Genomic DNA, 21,524 nt, shown 5'->3' on the forward strand with positions numbered 1-21,524 from the left:
GAGATGGTTCTGTGTCAGTGTACTTTCTTCAAGTTATTTGATTTTTAGGTGCCTAGTTGGGATACTTAAGAAAATTTTAGAAGTTGAGATATGTGTGTGTGTGGTTTTTTTGTATGAATTTTCTGGCAAGGGGGAAATAATTAAGATGTATAGATGTGCAATTTGAGTGTCACCTGTAATGAGAATGGAAAAGCTATAGACCTAAATTTTTTTTTTTTTTACTTAAAACTGAGAATTTGCCACAGACCATTTTCACCAAAATAATCGGTATGTTTTTGCTGTAGAGCTATACTCTAGATTTGCATGTAGCCCTTGTATAATCCTGAACAGAAGGCTTTTAAGTTACTTTAAAAAAATCTTCACTGAAACAGTTAAAATAAACACATTGTGTTCTGTGGGAATGTTGTCTCATAGTTACCAAATTCCCCTACCCCTTTTTCACAGTGTTCCTTGTACCTCCATACCTGAACTAAAACCTGGATATACCCAGAGGACATGTCATTGTCTTGTCAACCCTTTCATGTTGTGACCACTTTTTTCTCTCTAGTACCTCAGGTTTCGTATCCTATTTACTCTCCATTGCTCTTTCTAAACCTTAACCTCTCCACCTTTTTCTGAAGGAAAGAAGGAAGGAAGGAAAGAAGGAAAAAGAGAGAGAGAAACTCACGAAAAAAAAAAGCTCTGGTCTCTGAGCTCATGTCTTTTAATCATGTCATTCTTTCCCCTTCATCTTTACTGACATCTTACAAATCACATGAATACTCTTATTTTATTATGGACTTTGGCACCTGATTTTACAGGGTTTTTTTTTTTCCACCTTACTCCCCTCTCTGACCTTCCGTTCTTTTGACTCTCTGACCTTCCATTCTTTTGAATCTTCCTTTTTTATTCATTTATTAAATTAGTTCAAATATTTGTTGCCTACTTTCTGTGTGTCAAGGTACTGTTCTAGGTACTGGACAGTCAGCAGTGAGCAAAACAAACAAAAATCATTGTCCTTATGGAGGTTATATTCCAGGGGTGAGAGACAGAAAATAAACCAGACACATAGAAAGGTACTTATATATTAGATGGTGTCATGGACTCAATGTTTATGTCCCCCTCCCCCCAAATTCATACATTGAAACCCTAACCCCCAGTGTGGCTGTGTTTGGAAATGGGGTCTCTAAGGAAGTAATTAAGGTTAAATGAGGTCATAAGGGTGGGGCCCTGATCTGATAACATTAGTGTTCCTATAAGAAGACATACTAGAAATCTTGCTGTCTTCCAACAACATGAGCACAGAGGAAAAGGTGTGTGAGGATTCAGTGAGGTGGCCATCTGCAAGCCTGAATGAGAGTCTCACCAGGAAATGAATCAGCCAGCACCTTGATCTTCGACCTCCCAGTGTCCAGAACTGTGAAAAATAAATTTCTGTTTAAGCCACCCCATCTGTGGTATATTTTTTCCAACTTTATTGAGATATTATTGTTACATATGTAAGTTTAAGTTGTACAGTGTGATGAGTTGATACGTGTATATATTGTGAAACAATTATGTGGGGTTTTGTTCGTTTTTGCTTTTTGTTAGTTTTTGTTTTTGTTTTTTTTAATGGTAGCCTGAATGGACTAGTACGGATAATGGTAAATGCTGTATGGAAAAATAATGCAAAGAAGAGGGAAATGAGACTCCTGGGGGAGTGGATAGAGATAGTTTCAAATTTTATGGTTCTGGAAGGCCTGGCAGAGAAGGTGACATTGAGTAAAGGCCTATGGGGGAAGAATATTCAGGCAGAGGGAACATGGTAGGAGAGTGTCTGGTTTGTTTGACCAACAGGAAGGCTACCTGGGCTGAAGCAGAGTAGGAGTGGGGTGAGAGGTGTAGCAGAACATGAGGTCAGAGAAGTAGCTATGGTAAAATCATGCTACAGTAGGGATTTGGATTTTATTCTAATGCAATAGGAAGCCATTGGAGGCTTTAGACTTAATTTTAAAAGGATTGTGCTGGCTGCTATATGGAAATGGACTGTAGAGAGTACAAGAAGCAGCATGTGACTGTGTAGGAGTTGACTGTAATAACTCATGTGAGAGATGGTGGTGGCCTGGACCACTGTGGTAGCGGTTTTTGGAGTCTAGGTATCATTTGAAAGTAGTGCTGGCAGGAATTGCTGATGGATTGGATGTGCAGTGTGATAGAAAGAGAGGGAGTAAGATTTTCTTGCTGGGCTTTTTTCTTTATCTGTACTCTACTGCTGGTCAGTCTCATCTATGTTTATTCTTTTAGTTATATCTATTTGTCTTGGTTTCCCAATTTATAATTCACTTCTGACTTTTCCTCTTTAAGTACCATAGTCAAGAGAAAAAACACCTTTTTTGTGTCTCCTCTACTTTCAGTAATCTACTACAACACAGCTTCACTTCTGATACCTGATGTGTGGATTTCCATGCATTAAACAATTCTGTGACACCAGCTGGGTGTCCTACATTTTAACTCAGTTATGACTATCTACCTAGAGCACAGCATCAGATACCAGAGGTTAAGAGCTTCATCCCACAAGGCTGCCCCCACTTCGGACACCAATCTCATGTCCAGGTTGTTACCTTTGTGTCTGACTGACTGGCTATAAGTTAGAAGTTCCCACAACTCCCTTCTCAAGTTCAATTAATTTACTAGAGTGGTTCACAGAACTCAGAGAAACATTGACTTACATTTACCAGTTTAATATAAAGGATATTATAAAAGATATAGATGAACAGCCAGATGAAGTATATAGGGTGAGGTCCGGAAGGGTCCCGAGCACAGGAGCTTCTGTCCCCGTGGAACTGGGGTATACTACCCTCTGGCATGTGGTTGCATTCACCAACCCAGAAGCTCTCTGAGTTACATTCTTTTTGGGTTTTATGCAGGCTTCATTACATAGGTACAATTGGTTAAATCATTGTCCATTGGCAGTTGACTCAACCTCTAGCCCCTTTCCCCTCCCTGGAGGTTGGGGGTGGGGTTGAAAATTTCATATGGTTGGTTTCTGAAAAGAGTTCCCGACTCTGTTCCAGCCTGTGCAACGTCTGTGTGTGTGTGTGTGTGTGTGTGTGTGTGTGTGTAAGTGTAAGCTTCCCTACACCAACAAGCAGTTCTTAGATGCCAGCAGGATGTCCAAGATTCAACTCAATTCTGACACTATCTACCCAGAGATAGAATCAGATTCCACAGGTAAAGGGCTCATTCCCACAAGACCACCCTCTACTTCAGACACTAGTTGCAAGCCCAGATTGTTACCTATACTTCTGACAGACTGGCTGTAAACCAGAGGTTCCCACGACCCACTCCTTGGGTTCAGTTAATTTGCTGGAACAGCTCACAGAATTCAGGAAAACTCATTTACTCACTAGGTTACCAATTTATTATAAAAGAATATCAATCAATAGCCAGATGGAGAGATACGCAGTGCGAGGCTCTGAACAACCGAGAGGGTGAGACTGGTAGTTTCATCCCGCTAATCAGGTGGTTGGCTCCATTGACAACTAGTCCGCATCCTAAACTGTTTTGCTAAAGTCACCTCATTAGTATAACAAGACATCTTTATCACTCTCAACACTTAGGAAATTCCAAGGATTTGGGGAGCTGTGAGCCAGGAATGGTGGATGAAGACCAAATATATATGAGCAATATATTTTGGTTACCTGAATGACGAAATGTCACTGTTGTGGCCTCTCCCGTTGCGGAGCACAGGCTCCGGACGTGCAGGCTCAGTGGCCATGGCTCACGGGCCTAGCTGCTCCGCGGCATATGGGATCTTCCCAGACCAGGGCATGAACCCGTGTCCCCTGCATTGGCAGGCAGACTCTCAACCACTGTGCCACCAGGGAAGCCCTGTAACTTGCTTTTTTAACTCAACATCTATAGATCGTGTTCATCCTTGTTGCTACATGTGTTAACTAATTTATTCATTTATGCTACTGTTAACTAATTTGTTCATTTATACTACTGTGTAGTATTTGTCTTTGCATGTGTGGGTGTGTTTATATTTTTTCAATTTACAAAATGGTGGTAAAATATACATAACCTAAAACTTGCTGTTTAGCCATTCAGTGTCATTAAGTAGATTTACAATGTTGTACAACTATCACTACTATCCATTTCCAAAACATTTTCATCATCCCAATCAGAAATTATGTATTCACTAAACAGTAACTCCTCATTCTCCCCTCGTCGTTCCCCGCCCCCCACCCCACTGTCCCTAGCAACTCCTATTCTACTTACTTTCTCTATGAATTTGTCTATTCTAGGTACCTCATAAAAATGAAATCATACTACATTTGTCCTTTTGTGTCTGGCTTATTTCATTTACCATAATGTTTTCAGGGTTCATCCACATTGTACCGTGTATCAGGATTTCACTCCTTTTTATGGCTGAATATTATTTCATTATATGTATTTACTACTTTGTTTATCCATTCATTGTTGACGGATGCTTTCGTTGTTTCCACCTTTTTGCTATTGTGAATAATGCTGCTATTAATATTGATGTGCAGCTATCTGTTTGAGTCCCTGCCTTCAGTTCTTTTGGTGATATACCTAGCAGTGGAAATTGCTGCTGGATCATATTGTAATTTTATGTTTATAAGAACTGACAAACTATTTTCCATAGTAGCTATACCATTTTACATTTTCACCAGCAATGTATGAATATTCCAATTTTTCCACATCCTTTCCAACACTAATTTTCTGTTTTTTGAATAGCAGCCTTCCTAATGAGTTTGAGGTGGTATCTCATTGTAGTTTTGATTTGCATTTCCCTAATGATTAATGAAGTTGTGCATCTTTTCATGTGCTTATTGGCCATTTGTATACCTTCTTTGGAGAAATGTCTATTCAAGTCCTTTGCCCATTTTTGAATTGGATTATTTGTTTTTGAGTTGTAGGAATTCTTTCTGTATTCTGGATATTAATCTCTTAACAGATAAATGACTTGCAGATATTTTTCCCATTCTGTGGATTACCTTTTCACTTTCTTGATAGTATGTTTTGATGCACAAAAATTTTTTAATTTTGATCAAGTCCAATTTTTTCTTTTGTTACCTGTGCTTTTTGGTGTTGTATCCAAGAAATCATTGCCAAATCCAGTGTCCTGAATATTTTGCCCTATTTTTTTTTCAAATAGTTTTATAGTTTTTAGGTCTTATACTTTGGTAATTTTGAGTTAATTTATATATGGTATAGGCAAGGGTTAACTTAATTTTTTTTTTTTTTTTTTGGTATGTGGCTATCCAGTTTTCCCAGCATCATTTGTTGAAAAGACTTTTTTTCCCCCATTGAATGGTCTTGGCACCCTGGTTGAAAATCAGTTGACTGTATATTCGAAGGTTTATTTCCGGGCTCCCTATTCTTTCCTTTGGTCTATATGTTTGTCCTTATGCCAGTCGTACACTGTTTGATTGCTATATCTTTGTAGTAACTTTTGAAATTTGGAAATGTTAGTCCTTCAACTTTGTCCGTTTACTTTCAAGATTGTTTGGGCTATTTGGGATCCCTTTTGATTTCATATGAATTTTAAGATATGTTTTTCTCATTCTGCAAAAAATAAAAGGTTGTTATTTTGGTAAGGATTGCACTGAATCTGTAAATTGCTTTGGGTAATATTGTCACATTAACAATATTAAATGTTCCAGTCCATGAACATTGGATGTCTTTCCATTTATTTATGTTTCTTTAATTTCTTTCAACAGTTTTGTAGTTTTCAGTATACAAGTCTTTTATCCCTTGGTTAAATTTATTCCTAAGTATTTTATTCTTTTTGATGATATTGTGAATGGAATTTTTTTTCTAGAAATTTCCTTTTATAGTTGTTCATTGTTAGTATATAGGAATAAAACCAATTTTTGCATGTTGATTTTGTATCATGCAACTTTACTGATTTCATTTATTAGCTCTAAAAACTGTGATTTTGTTTGTTTTTGTGTGTGTGTGTGTGTGTGTGTGTGTGTGTATTCTTTAGTGTTTTACTTCTTCCTTTCCAATTTGAATACCTTTTATTTTAGGGGAAAAGCTTTCAGTTGTTCACCACTGAGTATGATGTTTGAAGTGGGCTCTTCATATACGACCTTTAATATGTTTAGGAAGTTCCCTTCCATTCCTAGTTTGAGTGTGTGTGTGTGTGTGTGTGTGTGTGTGTTTAATCATGAGAGGGTGCTGAATTTTGTCAGATTATTTTTTTGCATCAATTGAGATGATCATGTGGGGTTTTTTTCTTCATTCTATTAATGTAGTGTATTACATTGATTGATTTTCATGTGTTGAACAACCCCTGAATTCCAGGAGTAAATCCCAATTGGTCCTGATGTATAATACTTTTGGTATGTTGCTGAATTTTGTTTGCTAGTATATGTTGAAGATTTTTTTAAATCAACTTTTAAATTTATTTATTTTTTGTCTGCGTTGGGTCTTCATTGCTGCCCGCAAGCTTTCTCTAGTTGCAGCAAGTGGGGGCTACTCTTCGTTGCAGTGTGCAGGCTTCTTATTGCAGTGGCTTCTCTTGTTGTGGAGCACAGGCTCTAGGCGCGTGGGCTTCAGTAGTTGTGGCGCGTGGGCTCAGTAGCTATGGCATGAGGGCTCTAGGGTGCGGGCTTAGTAGTTCTGGCACACGGGCTTAGTTGCTCTGCGGCATGTGGGATCTTCCTGGACCAGGGATCATACCCGTGTCCCCTGCATGGGCAGGAGGATTCTTAACCACTGCACCACAGGGAAGTCCCATATGTTGAAGATTTTTGCAGTGATATTTGTAAAGGATACTTGTCTGTAGTTTTCTTTGCCTGAATGTCTTTGTCTGCCTTTTGTATCAGGGTAAGTCTGGCCTCTAGAATGAGTTAGGAAATGTTCCCTCCTTTTCATTTTTTTGAAAAAGTGTGAGAAGGATTGATATTAACTCTTCTTTAATATTTGATGGAATTCATCAGTGAAGCCATCTGGTCTAGGGCTTTGTTGGAAGGTTTTCGATTACTGATTCAGTCTCCTTACTTGTTATGTCTATTCAGATTTTCTATTTTCTTCATAATTCAGTTTTTTTTTTAGACTTATGTGTTTATAGAAATTTATCCATTACATCCAGATTATTAACCAATTTGGTGGCATACAGTTGTTCATAATATTGTCTTATAATCCTTTTTATTTCTGTAAAGTTGCTAGTAATATCTCCACTTTCTTTTGTGGTTTAAGTAATTTGAGTCTTCTCCTTTTTTTCCTTAGTCAGTCTAACTAAATATTTGTCAGTTTTGTAACTTTTATTTGTCTATTTTTTCTATTCTCTATTTTATTTACTCTGCTCTTTCTTTTATCTTTCTGCTAGTTTCAGCTTAATTTGCTATACTGTAAAATGTACAGTTAGGTATTTGAGATCTTTCTTTTTTTTAATGTTTGCATTTACAGCTAAAATATCTTTCATAGCACTGTTTCACTGTATCTCTAAGTTATGGTATGTTTGTATTTTTGTTTTCATATGTATCAAGGTATTTTCTAATTTTCCTTGTGATATTTGGTTTGATCCAGGGATTGTTTAAGAGTGTGTTGTTTATATTGTATAGCACAGGGAATTATAGCCATTATCTTGTAATATAATGGAATATAATCTGAAAAAATATTGAATCACTATGCTTCACACCTGAAAGCAATATAATATTGTAAATCAACTATACTTCAATTTAAAAAAAGAGTGTGTTGTTTAATTTTCATTTATGTGTGAATTTTCCAGTTTTCTTTGTTATTGATTTCTATTTCATTTCATTATAGTCAGAAAAACCACTCAATCCTTTTAAAATTTGACTTGTATTGTGGCCTAACCTATGGTCTATCCTAGAGGATGTTCTACACACACTTGAGAAGAATGTGTATTCTGCTTTGTTAGGTGCAGTGTTCTATATATGTCTGTTAGGTCTAATTAGTTTATGGTATTTTTCAAGTCCTCCTTTCCTCATTGAATTTCTGTCTGGTTGTTTTTTCCATTATTGACATTGGGATATTAAAGTTTCCTACTATTATTATAAAACTATATTTCTCTCTATTCTGTCAGTTTTTGTTTTATATATTTTGGGGCTCTGTTCTTATGCATTTCTATGTTTATAATTATTATATCTTCATGAATTGACACTTTTTCAATATATAATATTATTCTTTGTCTCTAACAGTTTTTGACTTAAAGTCCATTTTTTATGGCTTTGTGTTACTGTCTAGCATCTTTTGATTTCAACTGAGGGACTCCCCTTAGCATTTCTGGTAAGGCAGCTCTAGTGGTGATGAACTCCCCCAGCTTTTGTTATTCTGTGAAAGTGTTTCTCCTCCTCCTCCTCCTCCTCCTCCTCCTCCACCTGTCCCCTTCCCTTCCCCTCTATACTCCTCCCCCTCCCATCTTTCCTTCATTTTATTTTTTTTATTTTTTATTTTTTGCCGTACGCAGGCCTCTCACTGTTGTGGCCTCTCCCGTTGCAGAGCACAGGCTCTGGACGCGCAGGCTCAGCGGCCATGGCTCACGGGCCCAGCCGCTCCGCGGCATGCGGGATCTTCCCAGACCGGGGCACGAACCCATGTCCCCTGCATCAGCAGGTGGACTCTCAACCACTGCGCAACCAGGGAAGCCCTTTCCTTCATTTTTGAAGGGCAGTTTTACTGGACATAGTATTCTTGGTAGGTAGACTTTTTTTTTCCCTTTCAGCACTTTGAATATATCATCCCACTCCTTTTTTGCTTTGCTCTTACTGCTTTCAAAATTCTCTCCATCTTTGATTTTTGACAGTTTGTTTATAATGTGTCTCAATGTAACCTTCTTTGGATTCACCTTTTTCGCTGTCTGTTGGCTTCTTGAACCTGGATATCCATTCCCTCCCTCCACCCTTTTTAGGAAGTTTTTGGCTACTATTTCATTAAATAAATTTTGTACCTTTCTCTCACTTTTTTCACCTTCTTAGACTGCCATTTGTGTATATTTGTCTGCTTGAGGGTGTCCTATAAATCCTCCACGCTTTCTTCATTCTCTTTCATTCTCTTTTCTTTATACTTGTCTGACTGGATCATTTAAATGACCTGTGTTTGAATTCACTGATGCTTAATTTGATTGACCATGCTGCTGTTGAACCCCTCTAGTGAGTTTTTTATTTCAGTTACTGTATTCTTCAGCTCCAAAATTTTTGTTTGGCTCTGTGTTTTGTCTCTTTTTTTGAAATTCTCATTTTGTTCATGTATCATTTCCCTGAGCTTGTTGAGCATCTTTATGATGGTGATTTTAAATTCTTTTTCACGCAATTCATATACCTCCATTTCTTTATGGTGGATTCCTGGAATTTATTTTGTTCCTTTGATTGGGCCATTTTCCCATTTCTTCATGTTCCAGATAACTTTGGGTTTGTATCTACACATTTGGAAAAACAGCCACCTCTCCCAGTTTTCTATGAACTGGCTTTGTACAGGGAAAGATCTTCACCAGTTAACTCAGCTGCAGATTCTGGAGGCCTCTCAAACCTTTTCTGTGGATGTGCCTTCTCTTGACTTGAGTGTGTAGATTCCTGATTAGAAGGATATTCCAGTTTTTTTTTTTCCAAGAACTTGTAATTTTTTGTTCCCTCTGGGTTTTGTCTGTGGTACTACAGATTCTCTGGAACTGCTGCAAGCCACCCAGCTCTCTTTTGTTCTCTGCAGGCCTTTAGAGTATGCCAGGTCCCATGAGCTCTCTGAGTTAAGCAAGCAGAAACTAGTCCCTCAGAACACACCCCCACCCCCACCCCTACCCCCCCAAAAGTGGAATGTTGTACATTCTCCACTCTTCTCTTCTCCTCATCCAAGGTAGAGGCCGCCAAGCTGTACTGGCCTCTTTCTCCTAGTCCTCTGGAGTGGCAGCAAGCTGCTCAGCTCTCTTTTGTTCTCAGTGGCCCCTTGGCATCTAGAGTATTCTGTATCTTGTCAGTATTCTGAGATATGTGGCACAGAAACCAGTCCCTCAGGCAGCTCCCTGCCTGAACATTGGACATATGGTCCAATAATTTCCATCCTCAGGGAGAAGCTGGGAGTTGGGGATTTTATCACAGTAGTTAAGTGCTGAACCAGGGGAAGAGACTGGCAGATGAGTGCATGCTAGTTTAAACCTTTGCCTTTGTACTCAGCGGCCCCCAACCTGGCAACATTTCCTGTTGGTGCATAGATTCAGGCAAGACAGAAACCAGTCCCCTGGGTAGCCCCCCTAAAAGTCTGCACATTAGACATGTTTCAGTCTCCTTTTAACTCCCTTAGGGAGAAGCTGGGAATTGGAAGTCTCCCAGTTGCACCATGCTGAGCTGGGTGGGGGGACAAAGATAAAAGTTATGCCACAAATTTTCCTACCATCTTCAATGCAGCTGGTTTTATATTCATCTGGGAGGTAGGAACCTCTTAACTGTTTTCTGGATTTCTCACAACAGTAACTGGTCCATGTGTTGTTGAATCAGGGTTTCCATGGAGGCAAGGAGAAGCTGTTGACTTACCCCTTATTGAATTTTTAAAGTGGAGATGTGAGTAGATGAAGTGGTAGGATTTGTATTTTGAAAATATTGCTCTGGCTGAAATGTAAAGACCTAGGAGTGATAGATAAGAAACAGAAAATCCAGTTAGGAACCTACCAGAGTAGTCCTTCAGGAGATTATGACAGCTTAGATTGAACTGGTGGCTTTGGATATGGAGAGTTATTTGGAAGACAAATTAATAAGGCTTGGTAATAGATTGAATATGGGTGATGAGGGGGAGAGGGAATTGTTAAGGATGATTCATTGTTCAAAGCAACTCAGTGGATGGTGATATCCTTTGTTGATAAAAAAATACTAGAATAGTATAAATTTGGTCTTTTATGAAACATTTCAGGTGCCTTTGAAATATCTAACTGGTGAATTTTATTAGGCCATCGGACATATGAATATTCATGTAGAGGAGCAGTTGGGGCTTTAAATACATACAAAATTTGGAGTTTTAGGCTGTGTTTATTCTGCATCTTTAGGTATGTAATATTCTCTCACTATAAGTGCCGTGAAGGCAAGGACTTTTTCTGTCCTGTTCTCTGCTTTATTCTTAGATTTCTGATGTTGTTTCTGGCACATTGTAGGGATTAATATTTTTGTTGTTGTTTTTGTTTGTTTTCTTATCTTCATCCTCTATCGCCACTGTCTTGGTATTACTAAAAACATAAATAAGAAATAGATATTTCATATTTATATAAGATCACATAATGTATCATCTATATATGAATCATAAATTATATTAATAAAATGAAAACATCAAAACTATCACTTGAGAACTAAATATTACTGTTAAAGTTATCTGGATGCTCCTTCAAATTCCCATCACTTTGTTCACTCCCACAGAATTAATAATTGTCCTAAAGCAGGGGTCCCCAGGCCACAGACCGGTACCAGTCCATGGCCTGTTAGGAACCAGGCCGCACAGCAGGAGGTGAGTGGTGGGTGAGTGAGCAAAGCTTCACCTGTATTTACAGCTGCTCCCCATCGCTCACATTACTGCCTGAGCTCTGCCTGCTGTCAGATCAGTGGTGGCATTAGATTCTCGTAGGAGCGCAAACCCTACTGTGCATGCGAGGGATCTAGGTTGCACGCTCCTTATAAGAATTTAATGCCTGATGACCTGAGGTGGAGCTGAGGCAGAGATGCTAGTGCTGCGGAGCGGCTGCAAATACAGATTATCATTTGCAGAGAGGTTTGACTCCACAGAGACCATAATAAATCAGTTGCTTGCAGACTCATATCAGAAACTTATCAGTAAGTGGCAAGTGACAATTAAGCTGCATCTGGTGGCAGGCTTTATAGTGGCAAGTAAATTGATGTACTTCAATTATACAGCTGCATCTGGTGGCAGGCTTTAAGTCAGAATCCGACACTTATTTTAGTCCACGCATGGCCTACCCATTATTTTATTTACCACTTCCATTTACCACTCTTTCCCGCGCTGCACTCTTGTCTCAGTCAGTTTTGGTAAGCCCACAAGCTAACCCTAGCCAAAATGACTAAAAAACAAATGTCACTGCAGAGCTTCTTTGAAAAGGGGGAAAGACCCAATGATGAGACAGCAGAATACTCTAAGACTGCCAACAGAAAGAAAGCTGCATTTGAAAGAAAATACCAAGAATCCAACTTCAATTATGGGTTCATTGCTACAGGTGATTCACATTCTCCAAGCCCGCTTTGTATATAATATGTGGTGACAGGCTATCCAGCGAAGCCATGAAAACTTCAAAACTGCTTAGCCACTTGGAGACCAAGCACCTTGAATTAAAAGACAAGACTTTGGAGTTTTTCAAAAGAAAAAAACGTGAACACGAACAGAAGCAACTGTTGAAGGCCACCACTTCATCAAATATGTCTGCACTGAGAGCATCATTCTTAGTGGCAAACCGCATTGCTAAAGCTAAGAAGCCCTTTACTATTGGTGAAGAGTTGATCCTGCCTGGTGCTAAGGACATTTGTCATGAACTTTTAGGAGAGGCTGCAGTTCAAAAGGTGGCGTGTGTTCCTCTTTCGGCTAGCACCATAACTGGACGAATTGATGAAATAGCAGAGGATATTGAGGCACAGTTGTTAAGATTAATGAATCACCATGGTATGCAGTCCAGGTTGACAAGTCTACCAATGTTGACAGCAAGGCAACATTGCTTGTTTCTGTGCGATATACTTTTCAGAAGGATGTACATGAGAATATGTTATGTGCACTTTTGTTGCCAACCAACACCACAGCTGCAGAACTACTCAAGTCCTTGAATGATTATATATCAGGAAAGCTGAATTGGCCATTTTGTGTTGGTATATGCACTGACAGAGTGGCTGCCGTGACTGGACGGCTTTCTGACTACTCGGGTCAAAGAGGTCACTTCTGAATGTGAGTTTTCGCACTGTGTCATCCATAGAGAAATGCTGGCTAGCCAAAAAATGGCACCTGAATTTAACAACGTTTTGCAGGATGTGATCAAAATTATCAGCCACATTAAAGTACATGCCCTTAACTCACATCTGTTCGCGCAGCTCTGTGAGTAGATGGACGCAGAGCACACACGTCTTCTCTTATACACAGAAGTGAGATGGCTTTCTAAAGGTAGATCACTGGCCAGAGTTTTTGATTTACGAGAGCCGCTCCAGAGATTTCTTTTAGAAAAACAGTCACCACTGGCAGCACATTTCAATGACACAGAATGGGTCGCAAAACTTGCTTACTTGTGTGACATATTCAACCTGTTCAGCAAATTCAATCTGTCACTTCAGGGGAGAATGACAACTGTATTTAAGTCGGCAGATAAAGTGGCTGCATTCAAGGCAAAATGGAATTATGGGGGCGACGAGTGAACATTGGGATTTTTGACATGTTTCAAACATTAGCAGAGATTTTGAAAGAGACTGAGCTAGGGCCTTCTTTCTCCCAGCTGGTGCATGACCACTTATCTCAGCTTTCAAAAGAGTTTGAGCATTATTTCCCAACCACAAAAGACCCCCGAACTGGGAAGGAATGGATCTGTGACCCATTTGTGATATAAGCCAGGTGAATCGACTTTGTGCTAGAAGAGAATCAGCTGCTTGAGATCGCAGATGACAGTGGCCTTAAGAGTATGTTTGAGACAACTTCAAATCTCCATACATTCTGGATTAAAGTCAAGGCAGAATATCCTGAGATTGCCACAAAAGCACTGAAAAGCCTGCTTCCATTTCCAACATTCTATCTTTGTGAAGCAGGGTTTTCTACAGTGACAGAAACCAAAATGAGATTACAGAGTAGAATGGACATAAGCAACACACTTCAGGTGTCACTGTCCCCCGTCGCCCCCAGATGGGACCATCTAGTTGCAGGAAAACAAGCTCAGGGCTCCCACTGATTCTGCGTTATAGTGAGTTGTATAATTATTTCATTATATATTACAATTTAATAGTAATAGAAATAAAGTGCACAATAAATGTAATGTACTTGAATCATCCTGAAACCATCCCCCCCGCCCCCCCAACCCCCCCAGGTCTATGGAAAAATTGTCTTCCACGAAACTGATCCCTGGTGCCAAAAAGGTTGGGGAATGCTTTCTTAAAGTTTATAATTTTCATTATTTTTTTAAAGTGGCTTTACCACATACACATGTATTCCACAATACATGTATTTCTAAACAATGTTACTTAGTTTTGCTTTTTTTTGAGTTTTTAAAAAATGGCATGATATTATATATAATTTTTACCATTTTGCTTTTTTTAATCCATGACAAGTTCATTTATTTTCATTACTTATTATAATCCATTGTATTCCTATAGCACAATTTACACATTACCGTTAATAAATATTTTTAAGACCTTTCTAGTCTTCTTATTTGTTTTTATGTTCTGCTGTTTAAATAATGCTGCTATTGACATATTGTAGAAAATGACAAGCTGATTCTAAATTTCATATGGAAAAGCAAAGGACCTAGAATAATTACAGTGTTTCTAAGTTATTTTTTTTCCATTTTGTTTTCCTCTTCAACCTAGAATTTTATGGGAGTTTTTTCAGATTTCTTTGTAGATAAATTTATTTGTTTGGGTATGAATGACCCTTCTGTTAATATCTATTTCCAGTGAATCTGTATGATTCCAGATTTTTTAAATTTATTGATATGTCCTTTGTGAATTTATGTATATTGTTCCACATGTAAAAGAATTATTATTTTCCATTCAGCGCCAAGTTTCCTATATATATTAGAATAAGGTTGATGATTCTTATAAATTTAAATCTTCTATATTCATATTTCATCTAATTCATTTGTAGATATCTTAGGTATGTTGAAGTCCTCTATAGTATTTAGGGAGTTGGTCAGTTTATCATTGTATTTCTTGCCAGTTTTTTCTTTCCATATTTTCAAACTATGTCTTAAGTACATAGAGATTCATGAGTGCTATATCTTGTTGGTGGATGCACTTTTTTTTTTTTTCATGGTACGCGGGCCTCTCCCGTTGCGGAGCACAGGCTCTGAACGCGCAGGCTCAGCGGCCATGGCTCACAGGCCCAGCCGCTCCGCGGCATGTGGGATCTTCCCAGACTGGGGCACGAACCCGTGTCCCCTGCATCGGCAGGCAGACTCTTAACCACTGCGCCACCAGGGAAGCCCGGATGCACTTTTTATGTGTATGGAATATATATCTGTGTTTCTTTTAAAGCTTTTTACTTTGAAGTCTATTTTTTTATGACAGTGATACACCTGATTTCTTTTGATAAATATACGCCTCGCATATCTTTTTCCATATCTTTATTTTCAAGGTTTCTTTGTTGTTTAATTTTAAGTGTCTCTTAAAATATATAGAGACACTTATATATAGCTGGTTTTCTTTTTTTCTCTCCCACTCTCCTTTCCTCCTTCCCTCCCTTCTTCCAAACAATCTGATTGTCTCATTTTTAATAAATGAGTTAACTTTATGTTTGCTTTGATTCTTTGGCGTATTTGGACTTATTTTCTACCATCTTATTTTGTGCGTTCTTTTACCTCTTTTCCCGTCTTGTTTACCTTATTCTATTGACTTGGGTTTTTTGCCCCCCTCCCTTTTTAGTGGTTTGGAAGTTCTGTATCCTATTTATCATTGTTTTAATAAAATATCTTTACTGTGATATAATTTGCATACCATACAATTCACTCATATAAAGTGTATAATTCAGTGGTTTTTATTAGATTTACAAAGTTCACTAATTTTAGAACATTTTCATCACTTTTTTTTTTTTTTTTTTTTTTGCGATACGCGGGCCTCTTACTGTTGTGGCCTCTCCCGTTGCGGAGCACAGGCTCCAGACGCAGGCTCAGCAGCCATGGCTCACGGGCCCAGCCGCCCCGCAGGATGTGGGGTCTTCCCGGACCGGGGCACGAACCCGTGTCCTTTGCATCGGCAAGCAGACTCAACCACTGCGCCACCAGGGAAGCCCCTTTCATCACTCTTAAAAGAAGCCCCATACTCATTTAATCCCCTGTCTTCCACCACATTTTCTCCTTTCCCCAGCCTTGGGCAACCTCTAATTTACTTTTGTCCCAATGCATTTGCCTATTCTGGAACTTTCATATAAATGGAATTACACAATAGGTGGTCTTTTGTGTCTGGCGTCTTTTAATTAGTATGTTGTTTTCAGGATTCATCCATGTTCTTGCATGCATCAGTACTTCATTCATTTTTATGGCCAAATAATATTACATTGTATGAATATACCATGTTTTACTTATCTGTTAATCAATGGAAAGATATTTGGATTTTTCTACTTTTTGAATGTTATGAATAAGGCTGCTGTGAACACTCATATATAAGTTTTTGTGTGGACATATGTTTTCATTTCTCTTGGATATTTGTTTATGAGTGTAATTGCTGGGTCATATGGTAGCTCTATGTTTAACCTTTTGAAGAACTGCTAGACTTCTTTCCCAAGCACCCTCACCATCTTATATTCCTACAACAGTGTATGAGAGTTCTAATTTCTCCATATTCTCACAACACATTAACAATAGATACAACTGAAGAGCAGATTTCTGAATAAGAGTTCTCCTAGTCATGATCGATATTTTGTCTCTTGCTGCCTCAGCTTTGCTAGAGTTGCCCAAAATATACCTCTGGACCTGGCTCTAAATATACCTTTGGAAAGGGTAATAGGTGTCAGACTGCATTAATTTTTTCTTGAAACAAATTACTTTAATAACTTCTTAGCTATGTTTAGATAGTTTAAATAGTCTTTCCTTTTTAAATTAAAGCAAATTTGAATGATTTATATAGGGAAAAAATTTTGCCCAAGTTATAAAATTTGCATTAACAATAAACTTTTTCAGATCTAATGCAAACCTAGAAAAAAGTAGTTTGTTTTTGAGTGGCCCACCTTTCTCCTTTTCGTTGTCTCCTATTCTCCAAATTGTAATCTTATATGTCAGTATTATATCCTGACAATTCAGTTTTTAAAATTTAATAGAATCAAAGAACTTTAAAGCTAAAAGTTCCTTCAGATATGTCAACAAGCTTAACAGCTTTATTTTGCAGGTAAAATTTTTTAAAGACCCAGTAACATGTGACAGTTTAATCTGTATTTGCTATAGAAGTTTTCTGAAGTGATTGATAGTGCATATCGTACTTTTTAATTGTGATACGCACGATTTATTTACAAACCTGTGACCATTTTCATTGTCCATAAATTTCTGAAGTTCTTAGAATCCAAAATCAGTGGATAAAATGTCTTTTCTTGTAACAAATTTTGAAATATTGCATATATCATTCTTGCTTTAAAATTTTCTAAGCTTTTGTGAACACAAAGTTAGACGTTTTCTAAAGCATGTATAACTCTTTGATATTCTGAATTCTGTTCTGTATAATGGGGAAGAATTCCCTACTGGATTTCTTTGGGGGGAATTTTGTGCATTGAACCAGTTTCTTTCTTATTTCTCAGGTTTCCCTTCTTAAATAGATGTTAGTCTATTAAAATGGACTATATTTTGGAATCATCAACTTAATGGTCTTCCTTAAGTAAAATGTTAGGTACTTCTCCAGATCTTGAATGTTCAAAACATTGAAATTTCTGTTATCTCAGACTCAAGGAAAAAGAGTTGAAATATTATCTGTGTTTTCAGAAAAAGGTATACCACCATTGAGTTTCATTCTACTAAGAATCAACAATTATGCAAATTCATGACACACATCATCTGGTTTTACATCCTTGGGATATTTTTACACTCTTCTAACTGAATTACAGCAGGCAGAACAGGCTAAGAATTTGCATGGTTAGAAACTTTGATTCAGAAAGTGCATATTCAAAAAGCAAATTCTAATAGCCAACGTTGAGGCACTCGAAGATTTTTAAATTAATAATATCCCTATGTTTTTTTACCTGTTAACATGGTGTTATGGGGAATTTTTATTTTTATTGATCAGGACACCATGATCAATGTATAATATGCAGTGAACTATTTTACCAATTAGTGATTTTCTTAGTGATTAGTGTGTTCTGGCTGCTATAACAAAATACCACAGACTTGGTAGCATGTAAACAACGGAAACTTATCTCTCACAGCTCTGGAGGCTGGAAGTCCGAGATTAGGGTGCCAGCATGGTTGGGTGAGAGCCCTCTTCCTGTCAGAAGCCAGTGGCTTCTTGCTGTGTCCTCCTGTGGTGGAAGGGGCAAGGGAGCTCTGTGGGATCTTTTTTATAAGAGTACTAATTCCATTTGTGACAGTTCCGCCCTCATGACCTAATCACCTTTAAAGACCCCACTTCCTAATACCTTCATCTTTGGGGATTAGGATTTCAAAAAATGATTTTGGGGCTTCCCTGGTGGCGCAGTGGTTGAGAGTCCGCCTGCCGATGCAGGGGACGCGGGTTTGTGCCCCGGTCCGGGAAGATCCCACATGCCGCGGAGCGACTGGGCCCGTGAGCCATGGCCGCTGAGCCTGTGCGTCCGGAGCCTGTGCTCCGCAACGGGAGAGGCCACAACAGTGAGAGGCCGGCGTACCGCAAAAAAAAAAAAGATTTTGGAGGACCACCAACATTTAGACCATAGCAGTGATTTTTAAAAAAATTTGTTTTATAATCTTATTAAGATTATTTCTGAAAATAGATTAGGTAAAATTCTGAGGAAATAAACCATCTTATAAAAATTAGTTTTTTTCTCTAGAGAATTTGCAGTAATTTCTTGGTGCTTGCCTGTATTGTAATAATTGGTCCATATTGCATAGAATTCTGCATAAAACAAGTAGGTAAAGCAGTTCAGTTTAAATCATAATAATCTCTACTACTGGCTTTTGTCTTTTTAAATTTATTTCAGCTCTTATATTTATTAACTTTTGCTTTCTTTGCATTTTCTGTTTAATTTTCTAGCTTCTTAAAAAGAATGCTTAATTCCAATAGTTTTAAATTTTTTAAATACATTTCAAGTTATAAGCATATTTCTAAGTATTGCCTTTACCTCATCCCACATGTTTCGAATTATGGGTGCTTTTTTATCATTCATATCTAAAGATGTCACGAATTTTATTGTGTTTTCCTCTCTAAACCATATGTTCTTGGGAATTCCCCGGCGGTCCAGTGGTTGGGACTTTGTGCTTCCACTGCAGGGGGCACAGGTTCGATCCCTTGTTGAGGAACTAAGATCCTGCATGCTGTGTGGTGCAGCCAAAAAAATAAAATAAATTTTAAACCATATGTTCTTTTTTGTTGTTATTTATTTTCTTTTTCTTCCAGTTTTATTGAAATATAATTGACATATAACACATATGCTCTTTCAGAATACAATCTTTAGTGTCGGGCTTGTATGTTTGTTTTTTCCCACTAACTTAATATTATTGACTTTTAATCTAAAATTGCATTGTTGTTAGGATATGTGGTTAATCTGATAAGGATTCTTTGAAATTTGTTGAAAGTCCTTTTGTAATCTAGCACGTTTATTTTTGTAAATGTTCCATTTCTGCCTTTATATTTTCTACTTGTTGGCTACCTGAATCTCTGTTTATATATTTACTCAATTCAGTTTATTAATGATGATCAAATTTTAAAACAGCATAGCTGCCTATGGACTAGGTAGAATGATCTTAAAGAATCTTCATTTAAAGTATCTTTAGTTAAAGATATTAAGAACTTCACCTTAGATTTAGAGATAACTTAAAATTTATGAATTTTGACAGAAGTAGTTTTTTCCTGCTTTTGAAATCCCTAAGATAGCAATGATAGAAGCAGTAGCAATAGCAGCAGTAATGTTAGTAGTAATAGTAATGGTAACAGCAGCCACAACAGCTAACATCTGTGGAGCTCTTACTGGGTGCCAGACATCATTCAAAGCTTTCTATATCAGTTAATGAATTTACCCAATAACAACTCTATGACATATAATTGTTTTCCTCTTTTTATGGAGTCAAACACAGAAAGGTTAATACTCTTGCCATTGTAGTCACATGGTCTTTCAACAAATAAATGTAAGTTCAGTTGGACACACACACAAAACATTTTTTTTCTTTCCCCTTTCCAGTTACTAGAAAAGTTAAAAGAACGTTGGCTCTCCACTGGTGTATGGCATAATCTGGAGTTGGTGAAGACAGTCATTGTAGAACCACAGAGAGGAGAAAAAACTGATTTTGATGAATTACTGCAGATGTACTATGATGCGATCAAGTACAAAGGAGAAAAAGGTAATTGGAAATTATTTGATGGTCAGTGAAAAAAAATTTTTCCCATAAAGTGAAAAGTTGGTGCTGTTAGAATTTTATTTGTGTTATCTTTTTTAAATGAATTGCACTTGAGAAAAATTATATTTTATAATCCTAAGTGAAAAGAACATAGGTTAAAGAAATTCTTTTATTTGGAGTTGTTCTCCTATGAATATTTTCACTTGAAGATGACAGTTCAGTTTTATGAAATGGCATGCGTTCAGGTATTATCCCATAGACTTCCTTACGCTAACTAAAATGTTTTGTTAAAGAAGGTAGGTAGAGTATGCATTAATATCTTCCTTACTAGCCAAATGAGCCCTGCATTTTTATGTAAAAAATATACTTTGTGCTTATATTTTATTACATAAGGTAAACTTGAGTTTTCAAAACATAACTGAAGGCTAAATTTCAAAGTTAGAGAATGCCCATAAAAAGTTTGACAAGAAGGGCTAATAGTAATTTACGAACAGTGCAACATCATAAAGATATTATAACATAATTGTCAATATCCTTGTATGGTAAGTTTATACACAGAGTATTCTGTGTATGTGTGTTTTAAATACTTTTCAATATAATATTGATTCAATATGATATATAGTAAATATTAGAGTTATTTAAATCATTCTGATAACTTTACATTCTGGTGGTAAAGATAGTGATTTCAATATAGTATTTTAAAGTTAAAACAGTTGGTTCACAGTTGCTCAGCTCACATGCAAGTTACTACTCTGACATGGTTTTTCTGTATAGTTTAACTGGGAGATACACAGTTTATAAGTTGGTTCTACCATGTTGCACCTAAATGTAATTTTGTTTCTTTTATTTATTTGAAGACATTGAATTTTAAAACTTTATAATAGTTTTAAATTTTGTTTCTTTAAAATTTGGTATTATAATTACTTAATAATCAGATCTTTTCAAAACGACAAGAATAAGAATTTCTGGGAATTTTGAGTGTGCTTATAAAAATGTTGATTTTTGTTGTTTAAGATGGCGCCCTCCTGGTGGCAGTTTGTCGTGGTAAAGTGAGTGAGGGTCTGGATTTCTCAGATGACAACGCCCGTGCTGTCATAACAATAGGAATTCCTTTTCCAAATGTGAAAGATCTACAGGTAGGCCAGCAAAGCCTTAAGAAGTTTTATTTATCACAGAAGTTGTTGATTTTGTGTAAGGTTAATTAGATATTTTTCTTGTATCCTCAGGCATTTTATATTATTTTTTAATTAATTTATTTATTTTTGGCTGCATTGGGTCTTGGTTGCTGCACACAGGCTTTTCTCTAGTTGTGGCGAGCAGGGGTTACTCTTCATTGCGCTGCACGGGCTTCTCATTGCGGTGGCTTCTCTTGTTGCAGAGCACAGGCTTTGTT

General features: G+C 37.4%; 1 protein-coding gene across 8 annotated transcripts in view; it reads left to right on the forward strand.

The window, feature by feature from the left end:
- Window positions 1-21,524, forward strand: part of BRIP1 (BRCA1 interacting helicase 1) — a 202,323-nt gene that overhangs the window by 126,504 nt on the left and 54,295 nt on the right. For all 8 annotated transcript variants that reach the window (XR_010937588.1, XM_067716377.1, XM_067716382.1 and 5 more), the window contains 2 exons: window positions 19,975-20,134; window positions 21,146-21,267. Coding sequence is in view for 7 of the 8 variants with exons in the window: in XM_067716377.1 (XP_067572478.1) it covers window positions 19,975-20,134; window positions 21,146-21,267 (282 nt within the window). In the remaining variant the exon portion in view is untranslated. The remainder of the gene's footprint in view (window positions 1-19,974; window positions 20,135-21,145; window positions 21,268-21,524) is intronic.

This window comes from Pseudorca crassidens, chromosome 19, assembly GCF_039906515.1.
Source record: "Pseudorca crassidens isolate mPseCra1 chromosome 19, mPseCra1.hap1, whole genome shotgun sequence".
Taxonomy (NCBI): Eukaryota; Metazoa; Chordata; class Mammalia; order Artiodactyla; family Delphinidae; genus Pseudorca; species Pseudorca crassidens.